This window comes from Triturus cristatus, chromosome 3_1 (genome assembly GCF_964204655.1).
Source record: "Triturus cristatus chromosome 3_1, aTriCri1.1, whole genome shotgun sequence".
Lineage (NCBI taxonomy): Eukaryota > Metazoa > Chordata > Amphibia > Caudata > Salamandridae > Triturus > Triturus cristatus.
Genome location: NC_140583.1, coordinates 298,469,075 through 298,488,935, shown reverse-complemented (window position 1 = coordinate 298,488,935; position 19,861 = coordinate 298,469,075). Strand labels below are relative to the sequence as shown.

The 19,861-nt window shown below is 44.8% G+C and overlaps 1 protein-coding gene across 15 annotated transcripts in view; it reads right to left on the bottom strand.

The window, feature by feature from the left end:
- The window catches only part of CELF6 (CUGBP Elav-like family member 6), a 531,043-nt gene that overhangs the window by 45,244 nt on the left and 465,938 nt on the right, over positions 1 to 19,861 (bottom strand). For 11 of the 15 annotated variants that reach the window (XM_085643931.1, XM_085643936.1, XM_085643939.1 and 8 more), the window contains 2 exons: positions 14,251 to 14,313; positions 1,268 to 1,348 (listed from right to left, as the gene is read on the bottom strand). In XM_085643931.1, coding sequence (XP_085500057.1) covers positions 1,268 to 1,348; positions 14,251 to 14,313 — 144 coding nt within the window. The remainder of the gene's footprint in view (positions 1 to 1,267; positions 1,349 to 14,250; positions 14,314 to 19,861) is intronic. The other 4 variants (XM_085643932.1, XM_085643945.1, XM_085643940.1 and 1 more) reach the window with 3 other exon arrangements.

The following is a 19,861-nucleotide window of genomic DNA, read 5'->3' as shown; positions in this document are numbered from 1 at the left end:
CAGGGACATAGGGAAAGGTTAGTCCACAAGTCAAGCTCATTGGACAAGGTTGATCGACTACAAAAAATGTTGATCAACTATACAAGGTGCTAGTGGAAGATAAATAAACTACATAAGATAATGGGGGAGATTAGCGAACTACACACAATCGTAGTGAGGGATCAGTTCACTGTGCAAGGTGATGGGGCAAGATTGGTCAATGACATAAAATAATGTGTCACGGGTAGTAAACTACACAAGGTGCTAGTGGAGTAATAGTCAACAATCAAACAGTCAATAAGTGCTAAAAGAAAAACTGCACAATAAAACAATAATGTCTTATCAACACTGTGATAAGGCAAGATTGGTTAATTGCACACGACAGTCTATCAACGTTAGTCAACTATGTAAATTGAGGGGGAAAATGTGTTTCATACATGGGACAGATTGGGCAAGCTATGTCCCACAAACAAGTAGATTGAGCATTACACTCTGCAGACAAGGTGAGGAAGAAGATGGTTCTTACACATACATGGCTGAAGCAAATCGAATCTTGCACATAGGTTGATGGAACAAGATGTGTCAGACAAAACGTGATGGAAACAGTGTGTTTCAGACAATATATAATTGAGACAAGATACCCATCACATGCAAGATGATGGAAGCAAGATTGTTATGAACAAGGCAAGGGATATCTCTCACAAATGACTAGGGCGGCATGGGCCTCAAACACAAAGCGATGGAGGGCAGATGTGAATCAACACACAAGACATGTCAATATGTGTCCTATTCAACTTGATGCAGGTTTGACTTAGATGCAAAAAATGTTAATGACAAAAATGGGCAACTCAGTTGTGAATATGATAGAAGCAAGATGTGAATTGAACACAAGTTAATTGCTAACATACTATGTTTAATGGAGGTCACATAGATCTAACCGACAAGAAGATGAATTGAGTGTGTATCTTATGGTGGTTTTCAAGGACAACTTTGTAGTTGATTAGTAACACAAGAGCAATATCTTACACTCCTCCTTCCTAGACAAATGATTTTCGATGATGATTGAAATGGGTGCATCTCCCCTTAAAGAACAACTGTCTTACACTAAAAATTATTAGGACAGGAGAAAAAGTGTCTAATGACATCACGCATATAGCATATGCAAAGCAGCTTTTCAAGTCATATATTTGATTTTGTATCATACTATCTTCAGTGCTACTTTTACAATCCCTACATCCCCTCTTCCTCCAGTGTTGCACTTCATCTTCCCTCCTTCCCTGTCCCTTACCTTCTCTCTGTTGCTGAGGGATTATGGCAGGTTGCTGGGGGAAGGCTTGACTGATTGGTGCATAGGCTGCTGGGTATGCTGCTGAAACACAGATGAATACCAGTATCAGGACACAGATCAACATTTTACCATCAGGTTTCTAACTGTTATAAACAGGAGAATAAATGAAATGGTGGACAGATCATTCACGACCAATCACATAAATGTGTCAACACAAAATATGGCAAGAAACATGGGTCAATGTAAAAACACCCTGAGCCTGAACAGAACTCTACATTTGAGACTGATTGGCACGGTGTAGAAAAGGTGTTGCATAGCTGAAGTAGGGAACAAGCACGCTGGAAATCGAAATATAGGGAATGGGATGATCATTCAAATGCAAAGTCACAATCAATGGCACGTTGAACCTTATCAAATGTGTTTTGGACAACTAGAACAAAGGTTTTTATTTTTTTGCTATCAGTGGAAAATGTGTGCAACTAAAGACTAATGTTCCACTATCAATAATAATATCAATAATAGTGCTTCACACTGCACCTCTCCTATTTCTGAGCACCATAAATGACATGTTACAGTAAGCAAATGTATTAGTTCTCGGTTTACTGGCCCAGGTTTGAGGGATGAGTCAACCATGCTGGGATTAGAACTTGTGGCCTGCACATCACCACCTATTTAAGCAGTGAGCATTCAACTTAATGAGTCTGACGTACATGCAGATGTAGGCTTCGGTTTTGTATCAGTGTGACGGGACTTTGAGAACACCCTGTCTGCTGGGTAAAGAAGCTCTAGCAAGTGAAGAAAGGTCTGATCAAATGAAGCTGCGTATTAGCAAGAGGGGGCAGAAGTGTAAATTTCACAAACAAAGATTTATAAAGTTAACAACTTTATGTAGGTTGCAAACTTTGTAAAACTGCAACTATGGATGAAAAGTCTTGCAAAAATATTGCGGCACAAGTATTGGCCTCCAAAAATGTCTTGTGAAGGAGGGGCACTTTTGCTGAGATTTTGTGAAGCAAATGCTTGACAAAAAGTTCACTTATAAAAGAAAAGTATTGGAATTTCACACACTTTAGAATGAGCCGCAGTCATCCTGTGATTTCAACAAACAATTCATCAGAATACCAAAGGGCCTATACAGTGATGCATGCTCTAGTGCCTGGATAACTGAGATCTCACTTCTCCTTCAGTTGTTGAGACGATACACTCAGGGTTCTAATGGGTGCACTCCTGAGCATCTTACATCCAACATGGGGACATGGTTCTGTCACAATGGTAGCTCATCAGATCTGGATCACCCTTCTGTTGGTCTACAATAATTCCTTTTGCACCCATTGTTTTTTTTTTTTTTGTCCTCATATATGCCACCAAGGTTCTATATATGCAATCGATCGGCTTACAAGCAATATGCTGACACAGTTCATACCAACTGGGAGGGATAGTCGTGGAGCCTGGCCTCGTCCCACAGCAATACAGCTTGACAAACCAGCGAACGCCATACCATAACCTCAGAAATTCAGGCAGGGTGATACCCAATGCCGAAAAGGGATCAGAGCACCGCTTATGCCAAGCGGTGGGATAGATGGCTTAATCATTGGACCTGGAAAAAAAAAACCCCAGAGTCTCACTGATCCCATTTGAGAAGGTGCCAAAATGATCTTTTGTCTGGGTTCCCGGCTCTTGCCAAATCAAGCTTAGAAACATGCAGGGCAGAGGCGTACCAATCGTTGATAGAGGGAGGTAGAGGATCCTTCCACTTTCTGCATATCTCCCTTCTAGCCATTAGTATAGCGTAGAATACTAGCTTCTTCGCCGGGCTAGAGATCCCCTCTAAGATTCCGAAAATCCCCAACTGGGGATGAACAGTTATTTTGGAGTCTATTGAAGACGACAGGATCTTACAGATGGCTTCCCAAAATTGAGACAGAAGGGGGCATTCATAAAACATGTGGATGTCAGAGGCTGCTAGGAGACCACATCTAGCACACACAACTATATTCCCCTGAGTAAATTTAGAAAGTCGAAGGGGGGAATAATATGCTCTGTGGATAGTAAAGATGTGGTTCCTACGCAACCACGCCGGTTTCACCACATCCCACAGCAGTCTACAAGATATTCTCCATACCTCAGGCAAATCAATATTACTTATGTCCTCCCCCCAGAGTTCATGTGGAAGCTTAAATACACCGTCCATCTCATCCAAAATCAAATTGTACCAGGACGAGATCTCCTTCTTAGCAGGGGGTCTATCAATTAACAGAGTTATAAGGGTACTGTAACCACCTACTGGGAATTTATTTTTTCGAGCGGGCTGTGCAGAATAGGAACGAGACCAGCTAGACATCTGCAGATATTTTAGCCTAGCAAGGCCCGGGCCAATCTTTCTACTCAAACACTCCCAGGAGAGCAGTTCCCCCTCCACAAATAGGTCACCCCAGACCTCCAAACCCGCCTCTCTAATAGGTGCTGCAAGTGAGTCTCCCAACCAGGGTGGATAATCGGGGAGATCCCATAAGGGGGTTCTACTACTATAGTACCCTATATTAATGGATTTTGAAACCTGGGCCCAAGTCCTTGCCATTCCCAATAGAATTTTCAATTTAATTTTTTTAAAGAACTTGGGATCTCCGAATTTCAACAGAAACCCAGACTGGCTAACCCCCTCTCCCCTAAGCAGAGTGGTGTATAGAGTTCCCACCCCATACTCCAATGTTTTTTTTTAGCAACACCCTAGCTTGAGACAACTGGAACGCCCAGGCATAGACCTGGATGTCCGGGGCTGCCAGCCCCCCCTTTTCCCTGCGCCTTCTTAACTTTTTCCACGAGATTCTTGGAAGGTGTTTATTCCAGATAAAAGTGTTAATCTCGGCCTGAAAAGTTTTAATAAGGTTTGGATCGAAGTACAGAGGGATAGTGTTGAAAAGAAAGGAAATCTTTGGCAAGACAGCCATCTTAACTAAGTTAGCTCTTCCTAGTAACGACAAAGGAAGATGGGACCAAGACTGAAGCAATTTACGACAGTCCTTAGCTACTTTGGAAAAATTGATATTCACAATCTGATCTATATTTTCCACGATATCAAGGCCCAGGTATCTCAATTTATTTCCTGGCTGAATACCCGAGATACAAAAGCTCTTATCCATACCCCAGGTCATCATCTCAGTTTTTGAAGCGTTGATCTCATACCCGGACACTATCCCAAATTCCGAGGCTACCTTAATTATTTCCGGGAGAGCCGTACGAGCATCAGAAGTGAAAATAAGGATATCATCAGCGTACAGGGCCACTTTCCTCTCCCAACCACTATACGCGAACGCCTTGATGTCGACATTGTCTCTTAAATTTTGAACGAATGGTTCAACGTAAAGATCAAAAAGAAGTGGGGAGAGTGGGCAGCCCTGTCGCGTACCCCTCGAGATGTTAAAGGGGTCAGACAAGATGCCATTAATCAGTACACAGGCACTTGGGTTCTGATACAATAGACTGATTGTCCGGCAAAACCCTGCCCCCACATTGAACTTAGCCAAGGCCTCCGACAGATACAACCAATTGACTCTGTCGAAGGTGTCCAAGGTAAGAACCGCCAGGGGGAGGGACTCCAGAACTGCCAAATCGATAGCCCCTATTAAGTCGAAAGTTAGTTCATATAACTGTCGCCCCCTGACAAACCCTTTCTGATCCGGGTGCAAGATTTTGGGGGCAACAAGAGCTAGTCTATTGGCCAGAATTGAGGCAAAAATTTTGTAGTCAACACTTAATATGGAGATTGGCCTATAGGAACCACATGCAGTAGCCGGTTTCCCCGGTTTTAAGATTACCGTGATAGACGCGCTGTCCCATGATGTCGGGGGCAGACCTCCATCAAGCAAAATATCATTAAACAGTAGTACCAAGAAGGAGACCAGTTCCTGCTCCAGGACTTTATAAATTTCAGCCGGTAGGCCATCTGTACCCGACGCCTTCCCCTTTTTAGCATTATGTATAGCCTTGGTGACTTCCTCCTCCGAGATTACACTATCCAACCTCTCACTTTGCTCATCGGAGAGTGCTGGAAGTGTGATCTTACTAAGCCAATCTTTAATTCTAGCCGGACTGATGTTCTTATCCTCACAGTAGATATTTTGAAAAAAATCTCTAAAGGCTGATCTAATATCTTCATCTCGGGAGAGTGGGGAGCCATTGACACTAATCGCCTCAATGTTATTACGAACTTGGTCTGTTTTGGATTTCCATGCCAATAGCTTCCCCGCTCCCTCTCCATACTGAAAATGTGCAAGCTTACTGGCCTCCCATCTTTCTTGTACCCGCTGATTTAAGACCGAAGCGAGGTGGCCTTTTAAAGAGATTAATCTTTCAGACAGAAGAGAGCGATCCTCTGATGTAATGGAATCAGCGTCTAGGTCTAACTGAGTCTTAGCGATGTCTGATTCCACTGATGTCACTGCCTCTTTGTATTGCCTCCTCCTGTAGGCCATTTTATTTGTAATAAGGCCTCTCACAAACGCTTTAAGGGAGTCCCACACCACTCCGATGCTTGCCGATCCTACATTTATAGTTAAGAAGTGACTCACCTCAGCCTTAATAAAAAGAATATCCTCCGGGTGAGAAAGTAAGGAGCGATCAAAGGACCAACTTCTAGCCGACAAATTTAGCATTGAAGTAAGCTCCATGATTACTGCCGAGTGGTCTGATAGATGTAACGGGAGGTATTTAACATCTTTAACAGAATCTACTAATGTATGGCTGACCAGAACAAAGTCTATTCTAGATTGGTGGTGGTATTTTTGATTCCTATAAGAAAAACCCAGCTGTACACCTACCCTCAACCTCCAAATATCCACATAGCCATATTGCTTCATTTCACTAAGCAAAAAAGATCTAGATTTTGATGGAATTCGAGATCGACTATTATGCGATTTATCAAGAGTGGGGTCTAAAATGATGTTAAAGTCACCTGCAAAAATAACAGGCTCTGGGAAGGACAAAAGGTGGGAAAAAATGACCTCCAAAGATGACGGATCGTCCTGATTAGGACCATAATATCCCACAATAGTAAACTGGCTGCCCAAAATAGACAGGGAAGCAATAACCCATCTACCCGCTGGATCAACCTTAAAATCTAAGACTTTGGCCTTAAGTTGTTTTTTGAAGATAAGTGAAACCCCTCTACAAGTCAGAGTCTGAGAGGTAGAAATTGAAAAATCAATCCACCTATTCTCCTTAACTAAGGTATCCATTTCATCTTGGACCAGATGTGTCTCTTGCAGGATAATGACCTGTGCTTCAGAATCCCGAAGATATTGAAGTACTTTCCTGGCCCTAGGTTTAGTACGCAGGCCATTTACATTCCAAGATATTATCTTTAAATTAGCCATCTGACTTCAATACCTCTCAACCGCAACCCAACCCAGAGACTTGGGACATCACCCGTATGACCTAGCCTAATGTCTGATAATTGCATATCTGAAACTGTCCTACCCTCAGCAGAATGCAATAATGCACAAGATTGGCACATGAGGAATTTTCTGATACATTTAACCCCGTGACCCCTGTACCCCCCCACACCCCCCTCCCACCCATGGAGAACCCTTGGTGTATCTAACCGGAACAAATCCAGTAGATAGCACCCCCATCTCAAGCTCCCGTGACCCTCTCTGACGCTAAACCAATTTCCCCTCAAAGGATGAGCTAGTTACGCACATATTCTAACAGAATCTGTGGATGCTGGTATTTGAGAATGGGAGTTAATGGACACAACAAGGATAGAACAAGGAAAGGGGGAAACAAACTAAAAAGAATTTTTTTTTTTCTACATGATATGTATATATATGTTTATTCTCTTTTTCTTTTCCTCCCAAGTCTCCCCCATCCTCCCTCCCCCCCCATAATAGTTGTGTGATAGCCAAACTACCTCTACTTCTACTAATGCCTAAAAAAAGAAAAAATCTGCTAATATATTTTAACACTCCGAAGCCCATTTTTTTTTTTTTTATCTGGAATTGTTACAAAAGTACATATCAGCCAGCTGCCTTATTGCCCAACTCCAGAAGAAGCTCGTCAGCGGCTTGCACTGACCTGATGTTAAACATCTTATTATTGAACATCACCTTCAGGGCAGCAGGGAACACCAACTGAGCCGTTGCCCCCAATTTTCTAAATGCCTCAAGCCGCCTACCAAACTCCCACTGCTTCTCTAACGTAACCCTAGAAAGGTCAGATCCAATGAGGAAAGTAAATCCCTTTCCAAGGAGGGATTTTTGTTTCAGGGCTAGGTTAAGGATCTGCTCTTTGAGTGCATAGGTATGGAAGTTAACCAAGATTTTACGAGGTTTAGATCTTTGTTGATTTCTCCTAAATGGATCTCTATGGACCCTCTGTATATCGGTGGTCAGATCCTCTAGAGATTTATCAAGAGATAACGACTCTTTTAGCAATTGCACCACAACATTTTTAACGTCCGAACCCTCGGAACCTTCAGGCACATTAAGTATACGTATATTGGCTCTCCTGGCGTTATTTTCCAACAATTCCATCCTATCAAGTAGGGCCTGATCCTCCTTTCGTAGATTAACAATGTCTTCCTTGGCTTTGTCCAAATGGATAGACATCACAGCAACCGTCTCTTCTAGCTCCCCCGTCCTAGATGTTAACCCGTCGATCTTCTTATCTAAGGACTCACAATGGTTCCGAATGTCCGCCTGATTAGCAAAGGACTCTTCAAACCCTTTTTTAATATCACGGGACAGGGTTGAGAACATTGCCAGTATAGAAGCCGCAGAGATTACGCCCCCCCGTATCTGGAACCACTGGGAATACCAAATCATGGTCAGCAGAATCGCCTGCCCCCCCTCTTCTCTTGCGTTACATTGACTACTCCCCCCGGAAGTTGGGGCTTGAGAGCCTTGACCGAATCCATGGTCTCTAAATCTGGCTGAGCCAAATCCTCCTCAGACAAAACGCCCACAGATGCGAGCTTTAAACCAGAGTCTCCCCCAGAAGGGACACAAGAGGCAGGAACAGCATCTGCTGGAGCTGGAGCTGAAACACCCATAACATCCAGAGCACTCGAAATGGGCATACCGTTAATGCCAGTGTCCATTCCTGTCAACTGAGAAGACATGCCCTGAGCCTCCGACAAACGAAGCACCTGTGGTACAACTTTAAAGAACGAGCGCAGAGACGGGGTTATCTTTGAGTTCGAATCAGGTGGCACGTTAGAATCCCTTTTATATTTGGCCTTACCTCTGACCCCGTATGATCTTGTACCCTTTGATTTTACTTCCACAGACAGATAGGAGGAGGCTTTCTTACCTTCAGGGGGTGAGTGTCCACCGTGCACCAAGTCAGCCAAATCTACCTGTGAGGCAGGAGCAGACTTCTTCCACTGTACCTTTATGGACTCTTTACCTCTCCTACGTGAGGGTCTACTTTTAGATGACTGCTGTTGAAGCTGCTGTTGAAGCAGCAGTACAGGCTGTGAACAATCCTTAGTTGGTTCCTCCAGGAGCCCCTCTCCAGCCCCCTCACCGCTTTCCACGATCTCCGTGCCCTCAGGGCACTCCACACCTCCTTCCCCCTCCACCGCACCTCGCGAAATATATTCGAGCTTCTGAGCCTGGGAGGAAATATTACATGCAGCAGGAAGCAGACAGCGCGCCTTCCTCCCCCGACGCAGCTCCAGGGCAGCTATGGACCACAATCCTAACTTTAGGAAAGCCGGTAATACAAGTTGAATAGGGCGAGTAACCCTGGCTGCGCCCGCTGCACCGCCGCTACCCCCACCTCTAAATTTGCTTCCTCCGGTCATAGAGAGGGAAAGCAGCCCGCATACAGCGAGCAGAGGCGAGCAGAGGCGGAGACCAGGTACGAACGTATTTAGGATACAAACAATCCGTTTTCCTGCCAACACGCGGCTTTTTTCGTCAACGTTATCTTAATGAGATTCTGTTGCTCCGGGGTTACGGGGAAACATTATTAGACGCATATTCACAAACGTCTAAGCAAGAGCCTCGGGAGCCTGATTACGGAGCGCTGCAGCGGATCAGCCGACCGCCGCCATGTTCTCCTGCCACTTTTGCTAAAGATCGCACCCATTGTTTTTGTTAATGATGCAAGAGTGACTTTTTCAAAGAAGAATTTATGTTTATATGAAGATCATGATGTGCCCTTCTAGCACCAAGGAGAAAATTGTATGCATCGTCAACAAAACTGGTCGGTGCAGACCAGTGATAATGGTCAGTTCTGCCTCTCCCATATTAACAATAGAATGAGAAAGAGGAAGATTTAGCGTATTGAACATTAGAGCCAGACTCACCCCCTAAGGGTTATCTCTGCGCTATAGGAGCAGGGACACAAGACCAGAAGATTCAACTGCAGAAAAGTTCTGTTTTATGAAGTTTCCTGAAACGGAGAAGGTCAGAACACTTTCGAAGGTGCAGAGGCAGGAGATTCCAATATCGTGGAGTAAGGAAGGAGAAAGCTTTACCTCCTGCACGGGACTTCTTGAAACAGGGGGTAACCAGAAGAGATTTTTCCCCTGAGCATAAAGATTTGCTCGGCTGATAGTGGATGAGTTTTTCAGTGAGATAGCTAGGACCCTTGCCATTTAGAGCTTTTTGTACAATGCAACAGATCTTAAAATAATTCTCTGACATATAGATAGCCAGTGAAGTCATCGCAAAAGAGGAAGAGAGTCTGTTCTGGATGGCATATTGAAAACCAGACGGGCCGCAGTATTTTGAATCACCTAAAATGTATTCAGTAAAGATTCATTTGCAGCTTTTAGAAGCACACTGCAGTAATCTAAACGACTAATCACCAGAGCCTGGATTAAAGTTTTTCATACAGATAAAGGGAGGAGATGAAACGCACTACGCAAGAGACTCAATATATGAAAGCAAGTACAAGTGAAAGTAGCTACTGCCTGATCTTTCATAGTGAAAAGATGGTCCAAACGGACACCCACGTTTTTAGCCATGGACTTGGGGACCGGTGCTTTGCCTAACTCTGGGGGCCACCATTACGAAGACCACAATGTTTGTGCATTACCAAAAAGCATAATCTCTGTTTTGTTAGCATTTAACTGAAGAAAATTGTAGTTATCTAACCAGAAATAGTTTGAATTCCTTCCGCAAAGAGGGATTTGGTAGAGTCAGGGCTATAGTCAAATGATAAAAGAAGTTGGGTATCATCAGCATATGAAAAAGGGGTAAACCCATAATCTCCAATGATCCTTGCAAGAGGAGCCACATAAACATTGTACAAAGTAGGCCTAAGACAGGAGCCCTGTGGTACACCCTTCATGAGCTCAATGGTACAAGAGCGGAAGGGACCCAGGTTAATCGTTTGTATTCGCTGATTTAAATACCTAGAGAACTATTTTAGAGTAAGCCCACTGATCTCTACCTCCCTCAGTCTTTGGAGAAATTTGTGATCAGGCACCGTATCAAACGCTGCAGTCAGATCCAACACCAGTACAGCCGCTTATTTTTTGTCAAGGGAGTGTCTGATGTAGTTGGTATCTGCTATGAGAGTTGATTCAGTGCTGTGCATTGGTCTAAAACTGGATTGTGATGGGTCCACGGAGCCTTGCGACTCAATGTGTTCCATAAGCTTTACATTAATATATCCTTCTAAAAGTTTACTCATAAGCGGGAGAAGGGAGGTAAGTCGATAATTAGATAAGGAAGATTTGCCTTCTTGCAGACCGGAAGCACCTGTGCAGCCTTCCATTCACGTGGAAGTTGGCCTTCATTCAAAGATAGGTTTAATATCGCACAGATGGAGGGGGCAAGATGTGTAGCTAGCATAGCGAAGAGCTAAGATGGCATAATATCATGGGAAGAACCAGATTTAGCTCCTTTCAGTATACCTTCTACTTCGTGCACTTGAAGGGTAGAAAAACTTTCGAATCGAGGAGCATTCTCCATTGGAGATGGCATGTGTAAAAATGTAGCTTCTGAGGTGTCAGTGACTGTGGAAAATTTGTCATATATTTTGTTTATTTTTTCTTCAAAATAGTTGGCGATATCATCACATAATGTTTGGAAAGGAGGAATATTATTAGTACAGGCGGTCAGATTAGTGAAAGATTTAAGGATTTTATATAATTCTTTGGTAGAATTACCTGCCTGACTAAGTTGGAAAGCGATGTAAGCTTTCCGAGCTTTTTTTATATTCTTATGGTAAAGCGCCAAAGCATTTTTATAGGTTTCCTTCTCCTTCAAATTGTGCGATTGTCACCCAGACTGCTCCAGTTTTTTACAATTTGCCTCCTCCTTGCTCTGGTGAATACCAGGCCGCATGCCGTCTCTGGGTGTTTGAGTGTTGTTGTTTTAAAGGGTATTTAATATCTAAACAAAACAAGAAGAGCAACCCTTATGTCCATGCGAACAGGAGTATCAAGTAATCCTTGAGAAAAAACGTTCACATGGAACTCATTTTACACATCGATATATGGGTATCACAGATATTTCTGTGCGGGCTAAATCACAAACAAAGGCAAAGCATTATTTCAAACATTTAAAAGGAGCAATAATAACTCAGCCAGTATGTAACGAGGCTCAGCCGAACCGAGTTTATTCAAAACCAAAACAAATTCTAGCAATCAAATACCGTTGTGTACAGTGAAAGAAGAAACAGCAGACCTCAGGTGTAGTCAACCAAGACCAAAAGAAAGAGAATAAAAGAAGTGAAACAAAAGTGAATCAACTCAAAAAGTGATTGGTTGATCCACATGTGAGACAGCAAATTCAGGTACAAACAATTATGGATTCAATAATGTAATATTTGTATCTGCATAAAGCAAGAAACTTTGTCAGTCTCTATACTTGTGTCGACGGACGTTTCGACCCTTTCAGAATTAAAGGGTCTCATCAGGACTGAGGATGGGAGGGGTCTCAGTTCACTGAAAAGTGGACCGAACAATGCTGGTAACGGTGTCTGAGCTACTCTAAGCATTGTGGCTCTAAAAGGGATTCTTTTATTACTGAACCCTTCTTCTCAGCCTTATCAAAGTCTATGCAGCATCGTCTTCACTAGACAAGAGGATTGTGGCCTAAATTCATCATCAACGAATTACACAGAGACCATTACCAGCGTTGTCTTTTCAGTGACCTGAGACCCCTACCTTCCTCAGTCCTGTCGAGGCCCTATAATTCTGAAAGGGTCGAAACACCGTCGACACAATTATAGAGACTGACAAAGTTTCTTGCTTTATGCAGATACAAATATTACATTATTGTATCCATAACTGTACCTAAATTTGCTGTCTCACATGTGTATCAGCCAATCACTTTTTGAGGTGATTCCCTTTTGTTTCACTTCTTTTAATCTTTCCTTTAGTCTTGGTTGACAACACACCTGGGGTCTGTTATTTCTTCTTTCACTGTACACAACATAATTGGTTGTTTTAAAGGGGCAATAATATCCGTCACTGATTTTAAAGCCCCATGACGTTCATTTAACCTTATGTTAATATCACCAGACTCTCCTAGTATAGGTGCCGTAAATTCTTTCATGAGGGTGTATTGAGTAATTTTGTGTCTCCTAAGATTAAGGGTGGGTGTAATAGGAGTGAAGGCTACCTGAGTGCTAATGATCTGAAAAATGATCACAGAATGGTCAGACTATACAACCGGACGAGGAGGTTCAGAATGTATGCGAGGAGCGTTAGTCGGGATAATGTGTGTCAATCAGAATGGGTAGGCCCAACATTAATCTTTTCCAATCCTAGGGAGACAAATCTGCAAGTAACTGAACAGAACCCCTATTGGAGCTGCTTTCACTATGCCATCTCTGTTTGTCCCAGCATTTGAAATGTTTCCCTACTGTGAATTTCAGGAAGGGCAGCTGGGAGTTTAATATTAGAGAACATCAAGAGCGATGGGGCCAGGTGGGGTTTAGCAGACGACGACAAGAGAAATTAATTATTTAATTTTCCCCTGTCGTTGTCTGTTGAATCCCACCAGCTCCTCCGCCCCTCCGCTCTTACCTGCATGGGCCGCTCCTGCAGAATATTGGAAAAACTGGGATTCCTAGATGGTATCACAAAGAAATAAGCTGCACTAGGAAAAAAGTCTAGGGCAGAACTGAGAAGGAAAGAAGAAACAATGCAGGAAGAACTGTGGATTACTGAGGGAGCCATACATTAAGAACTTGGAAGACTAGCTGGAGTAATACATTTTCAGCTAATAAGTAAATAATGTATAATGTAGAACCAGGTAGGAACTGTAGATGGAATAAGACAATGCAAACTAGAAATTAAAGAAGGAACATAACTTTCTACTACAGATGTAATAATATGCAATGTCCTGGAAATAGAAGATAGACGAATGCACAGAGACCTGGAAAAGTATTGAATGGAATAAAGCATAGCGTACTAAATATCCAATGGAATATTGCACTGAGAAATGGGACCTACAGATGGAATAGTACACACAGAATTGGGAATAACAGATGAGATAATGCACTATGAAGTAGGAGTTAAAGATTAAATAATGCACCGTGAAGTGGGAGTTACAGATCCAACAATTCACTAATGAACATGGAATTGCAGATTTAATAATGAATGGAGAAATTGGAGTTAAAGATAAAAAATGTAACTCTAAACTGTAAATAAATGAGGGAAATATACAATGTGAACTGGGAAATAAAAAATGTATAATACATAGAGCTCCTTATAATTTCAGATATAACAATGCACTGTGAAGTGGGATTTATGGATGGACTCATGTAACAGAAACTGGGAATTACAGATGCAATAATACATAAAGAGCTAGGAATTATCTATGGGAAAAAATACAGCAAGAACTGTGATTTACGAATACTTTGATTTGGGAAATGTAACTAGGATAACCAGTAAAAACAATTAGAAGAACAAAGGGGCTATATATCACAGGTGGAAAATTACACACATAACTGAGAATTAGACAGTGGCCCCTATAAAGGAGAACATTTTGGAATATTACAGCAAATGGAGCTGAGACCTGCATAGTGCTGCATGCCAGCATAGGCCTGCTGCAAGGGGTCTCCGACTGTTGGACTTTGTGCTGCAAATAGAAAAGACAGCAAAAAGAGAAATAGAAATAATTATCCAGAAATTGAGCAACAGAACAAACGAGGAACAGAAAAAAAGACAAGTCAGGTTACAAGAGAGACAAGGGACATATGAAAGAGAAAATCAGGTAAAAATAAAAGCAAAAGAGAGAGTGGGAATATTAAAGTGAAAGACGGAGAACAACTGAATGAAAAAGGGGAATGGTTGAAGAAAGAAGGGAAGGGGAAGGAAAATTAAAACAGGGTCATAAGATAGAAGAGGGGATAAAAGTAAACGCAAAAGTAAGAGCAAGTGTATGTAAAAGAGAAGAGGAAGAGAATAAAAAGCAAAAATAGAGCAGGGAATTTAAAGAAAGACAGAAGGAAAATCAACACTTAATGAGACAGAAAGAGAGTTTATACAGGAGGGGATAGAGTGGCTACACCAAGTGAGAGATGGGCCGTTAAAGAGAAGAGGAAACAAAAATTGCTCTAGAAGTGAGAGGTGGGTGCACACAAGAGAGATAAAATAGAGATGAAGTGTAAAAGAAGCAATTATAGATAAAGTATGAATAATAAAAGCAACCACACGTCACAAAAAGAGCTGGCTGAAGCCTATGCTTCAGATAATTTTACTATGGCCTGTTTTGATTAAATAATGCAAGGCTGATTTAGATTAGATCCAGAGGCACAGGTTTCTTTGTGTTGATTTTACATCAAGGACTTTACCTAGCTGGATCCAGTTACTAATTTACACACGGATGCCTCATATTCGACGATAAGCAAGCAAGCACACCAGGGCGCCTCTTCCGACTCTATAAGAGCGGCGCCCTGGTGATGGTGTCTGCCATGTTCATTGCTACATGGTGCACTGTACTCTGTAATTCTGCTGCTGTGTGGCTTTAAATGTTGGGTAGAGGTCTACTGGTTGCACCATTATGTATAAATAGTTGTTGCGTGACTATCTATAAATAATACACATGGAGTAGCGACTTGCTCAACAGTCCAAAGGTGCTTTAGGCCTCACAAAGTGTATGGAAAGCACTATGCCAAATAGCATGTGGTGAGTCTGTCTTATCTCCATATCTTTCTACATTTGGATGGTCTGTATCTAACTGTATAAGGACAGAATGGTCAATATTTTCCCCGGCGTGTGGATGCTCAGCGACTCACTGATCTGTGGCCATCTATGAGTCAAAACTACATATGCCGAGGAATGAGAGATGGTTTTCACATGGCCTAGACAGGCAGAAGATTCAGATATTTAGAGAACTGCAGCATTGGTGGACATAATCTTTTATAGGTGGTTAGGCTTACCTTTGGGTTTGTCAGATGATTTGTCTGAAGGTGGTCTTTGCATAAAATTAATCAGAATTCACCTGTTCAGTTGCTGGGCTAAACACAACTGCATTTAGGTCTTCTCAAGATAGTGGACAGTCTCATTTAGCCTGAAGCGACTATCATGGATATTCCTATTGCTATCACCGGAAACACTGCCATGATCATTTCTGGAAGGAGACATCTTGCTTGAAGAGATGTGGTCTACTGTTTGAGTAACCTTGACTGACGAAGGAAGAGCTCTGGGTTCTAATCCTGATCCGGATAAAGCATCTGAATAAGCCACTCGACTCTTACATCAGCAAATGCATCTCCAGCCGCTATATTATTGTATTATTGGTCCATTGCCCCTATGGCAACACTCGTAGTGTTTGGCTTCAGCCCTTCCCTTTATGTAGACCTCATTGGGGCAGCCAAAAGGATCAAACGGAGAAAGTATGACACCAATCCATGTCTCATTGAGAGTACTGGCCCGGTAGCTAAAAGTAGCCATTTAAAGGTGTTACAACCACCCCCATATTGCACAGCTGGGATTTTACAGGATTTTCTGAAGAGAAGCTAATGAAATATTTCAATACTTGCAGTCTTTTACAGTAAAAGGAGCCAGATTATTCTGTGGAAGCAAATCATGCATGCACCTGTAAGAAGACTACGTTTGGCTCCCTCAATGCTGCTTGTATGGCTGCATCATGTGCTCAGTATCCTTCAGCCCTTGCCATCTTAAAGGCAGCCCTCTATCACCAAGCCGACTTGAGTGTTTCTGTGCAGCCATTTAATTTAAATTTAATTTAAAAAATACTTCTAGAGCGCAGCGTACACCTTGCGGTTTCTTGGCGCTGGGGGGGATTGGCAACTGAGGGGGAAAGACCAGGGAGAGGTGAAGGGAATTTTTGAGGGAGTTTAAGTGAGGAAAGCCTGGCTGAAGAGGAAAGTTTTCAGATCTCTGCGAAAGGGGAGATACTGAGTGGCAGAGCGGAGGTGATCAGGGAGCGAGTTCCAAAAGGTTGGCCCAATCCATCTGTTCTGGATGATCACAGAGTCACCTGGACCAATGCTTTCAGCCATGTGACCAATCAACAGCGCTTCCCTTTTGGATGTAGCTTCGATGAGCATAAAAACATCACAGCCATACCTGCCACTCACAGACCTGGATTGGGCACTGATGGCCTAGCATGGTACCAATCCATCAACCCTCCATTCTAAGACAAGTGCTTCAGAAAACTGTCACAAGCGAATATCCTTTTTGAGGTAAGGGATTGTTGGTTGACAGTACATCAGTGGTCATGGCCCTTCACTGGTGGAGCTGTTAATCATCTCTTGGCCATGGTGATAGCTCATACATCATAGACCTTTCAGGGGTCCATGGATCTATTGGTCACAGGTACCCTGGTGACTTACAGTTGTGTGCAATGCATGTGCAATTCAAATTCACAACTAACTTGAGTGAAAGGCTTGGGGGCGCTAGAGAGCCCGAGCAAGATGGCCGCCTCTCAGTGCAGCTCTGCCGGCTGAGACTTTAATCCGCCTAATATCCTTGATCTTACCTGTCATCCATGTACTCCCTGTGTGGATTTGCCCTCCTCGGCGCTCCTGCATCCCGGTGATCTCATCTGGTGCTTCTTGCTGGCCTGCTGCTGCTGATTTGGCCCCGTCCTGCATCCCGGCCTGGTGCTCAATGGCGGCGCCTCGTGTCATGAGGTAGACCGCTGCCGGGGCTGCTGCTGCTCTCTACAGGTTGCTGGCTGCCGCCGTCTGCTGCTCGCGGTGCCCCGAGGTGTAGTGGGGCGGCTCCTGACCTGCGCTGATATCGGCGGACCGGGAGAGAGACACGCCTGGAGCGAGGGAGGTCCGGCGGTGCAGCGATTGCCGTTCGCCCGCTTCCTGGAGGGCTGTTGGTCCCGTGCTCCCCGGGGGCTGTGACTCCGGCGTCGGCGGAGCTTGGAGGCGGCGCCCTGCTGCTGCGGGGAGCGGAGAGCCGCGGCGGAGCGTAGCTGTCGGCGGAATCTGCCTGGGGACGCTGCATCGGTCCGCGCTGTACAGGTGAGGCAGATCCGCGACGCCTGCTTTGCTGCGGCAAGGGGCCGGCTTGGTGGTGCTGCAGGGCCGCGTGGGGCCCTGGGCTGTATGCAGCGAGGCTTGCCGGTCCCGAGTGCCGCTGCAAGCGGCTGAACTCTGCGCAGCGTTGGCGCCTAGCTACCGCCTGCCCCGGTGTCCTTGGGGTGACGGGCTCCCTGAGCTCCTTGTGTGGGACCCCCTGTTTTGGCGCCAGCATCGTGCGGTGGGGACTGGGGGGCCTGCTGTCGCTTCGTGGTCATCGGGGCTGGTGGCGGGGGGGCTAATGCTGGCCTGCCTGTTATCTTGGGGCCTCCGGTGTTGTGACCCCTGATTTGGCGCCAAGTCATCATTCATTATCGGGAGGCCTGCTGCGGATACCCCCTTGGACGAGCTGGGGGCGGACAGACCAGTGGTGGCCTGCTTCCTCTTGTGGGTGCTACGGGATCCTCCTCGCCCGCGCTCCTTCATAAACATTGGGAACGGTGTTCGGCCCTGGCGGCTTTGAGTTCCCTTGCCCAGCTCCTGGCGGGGTCCATGCGTGGCTGGCCCTCTGGATCTTTGAGGTGCACTCTATTTTGCGCATTTCTGCCTTGCACGTGAGGGGCCTATAGTGCTCCGCCATGGGGCGTGAAGACAAGCAGCAAAGCAAGCTCTCCTTCACCGCCAAACCGCCCCCGAAGCCCCTGTCACCGGCTGCTTTCGATGCTGAACTCGACGCTGGGGGGGGACTGGGGCCAGGTTAGAGGGCATGTTGATCGCCATGCAGCAGAGCCTACACACTATCGACGCTAAAATTGACAATTTAAATTTGCAAATGGATACTATGGCTTCCAGGCTAGATAAGCACGGTGAGCAGCTGACCGAGGCTGAACAGCGAATTTCTAAGGCAGAGGATAAAGTGGAGGCAGTCAGTACCTCCTGTGCAAGCATGGAAAAGATTATGGAGGTTATTAGGGCCAAAAATGAGGATATTGAGGCTCGGTCTAGACGGAATAACCTGCGCATTACCGGAATTGCAGAATCAACCAATACAGGGCCTATGGAACTATTCGTTGAGTCCCTACTTACCTCGCTGTTTGGGGTGGAACACTTTTCGAAAGTTCTTATTGTTGATCGAGCCCACCGCTCCTTAGCTGCTCGGCCCATCCCTGGGGTGCCTCCCCGTCCCATTATAGCTCGCTTGCTGAATAACCGTGACAGGGACACTGCGTTGCGCCTAGCCCGGGAGAAAGGCAGCCTGAGTTATCAGGGAATGAAGGTGGAGTTATTTCCTGACTTTACAGTTGCGGTGCAGCAGGCGCATAGAGAGTACCAAGCTGTGAAGAAAAAATTGCAACTGCTTAATATTTCATATGCCATGCTGTACCCGGCGCGCTTACGCATTCATCACGATGGGAAGTTCCGCATTTTCTCTACCCCTAAGGAGGCGCTTCAATTTCTCCGGCAGCTGGAGCGTCGCTCGCCACGGCGAGCGCCGCCACATGAGAAAATGGGTGACTGATTCTGAAGGTTGACTGGTGATGACTGGCCTCTTCGTATGTATTGCTGTTCATGTCTGCCTTGCCCGTTCGCGAGCTGGATGTCCCCATACGTCAGCCCTCGCTGTCTCAACTATCCTCCGGCGTCATTGATGATGTCTTTTCTTGCTGTCTAGATACGCTTGCCTGATTGCTTTACTCTGTGTGGCCTTGGAGGAATGCACTATATTGTTGCTGTTACTGCTGGATGCGAGGGGAGGGGCGCTATTCTCCTGGTAACGGGGGTGGTCGTTTGGCGACCTCTGTGGCCAGATGCGGGTGGTTCCTCTCTTTTAGTCTCGCCCACCCTGTACATCTCAGGGTGTTAGAGGCCTCTGGTGCTTCCCCACATGGGAATTCCCCGCCAAGTTGCATTTTCAGTTTTGGCTTATGACCTGGTCGCACTATTTCCTCACTGGATATCCTGTATATGTGATTTGACTATTATGCGACATGTTTGGGAATTTTTTCTTTTCTGCTGGAGTGGGTGGGTGGGGATGTTAGGGGATGTAATGTTTTGAATGGTACACTGACTGTGCATGGTAGGTGTGGTGGGATAGGGTTGGGAGTTGACTATCCATATTCTGCTGATGTAATGCCTACTCGCGCCGCGACATAGCTGCCCCTGCTGATGGGGAGATATCGTGGCTCA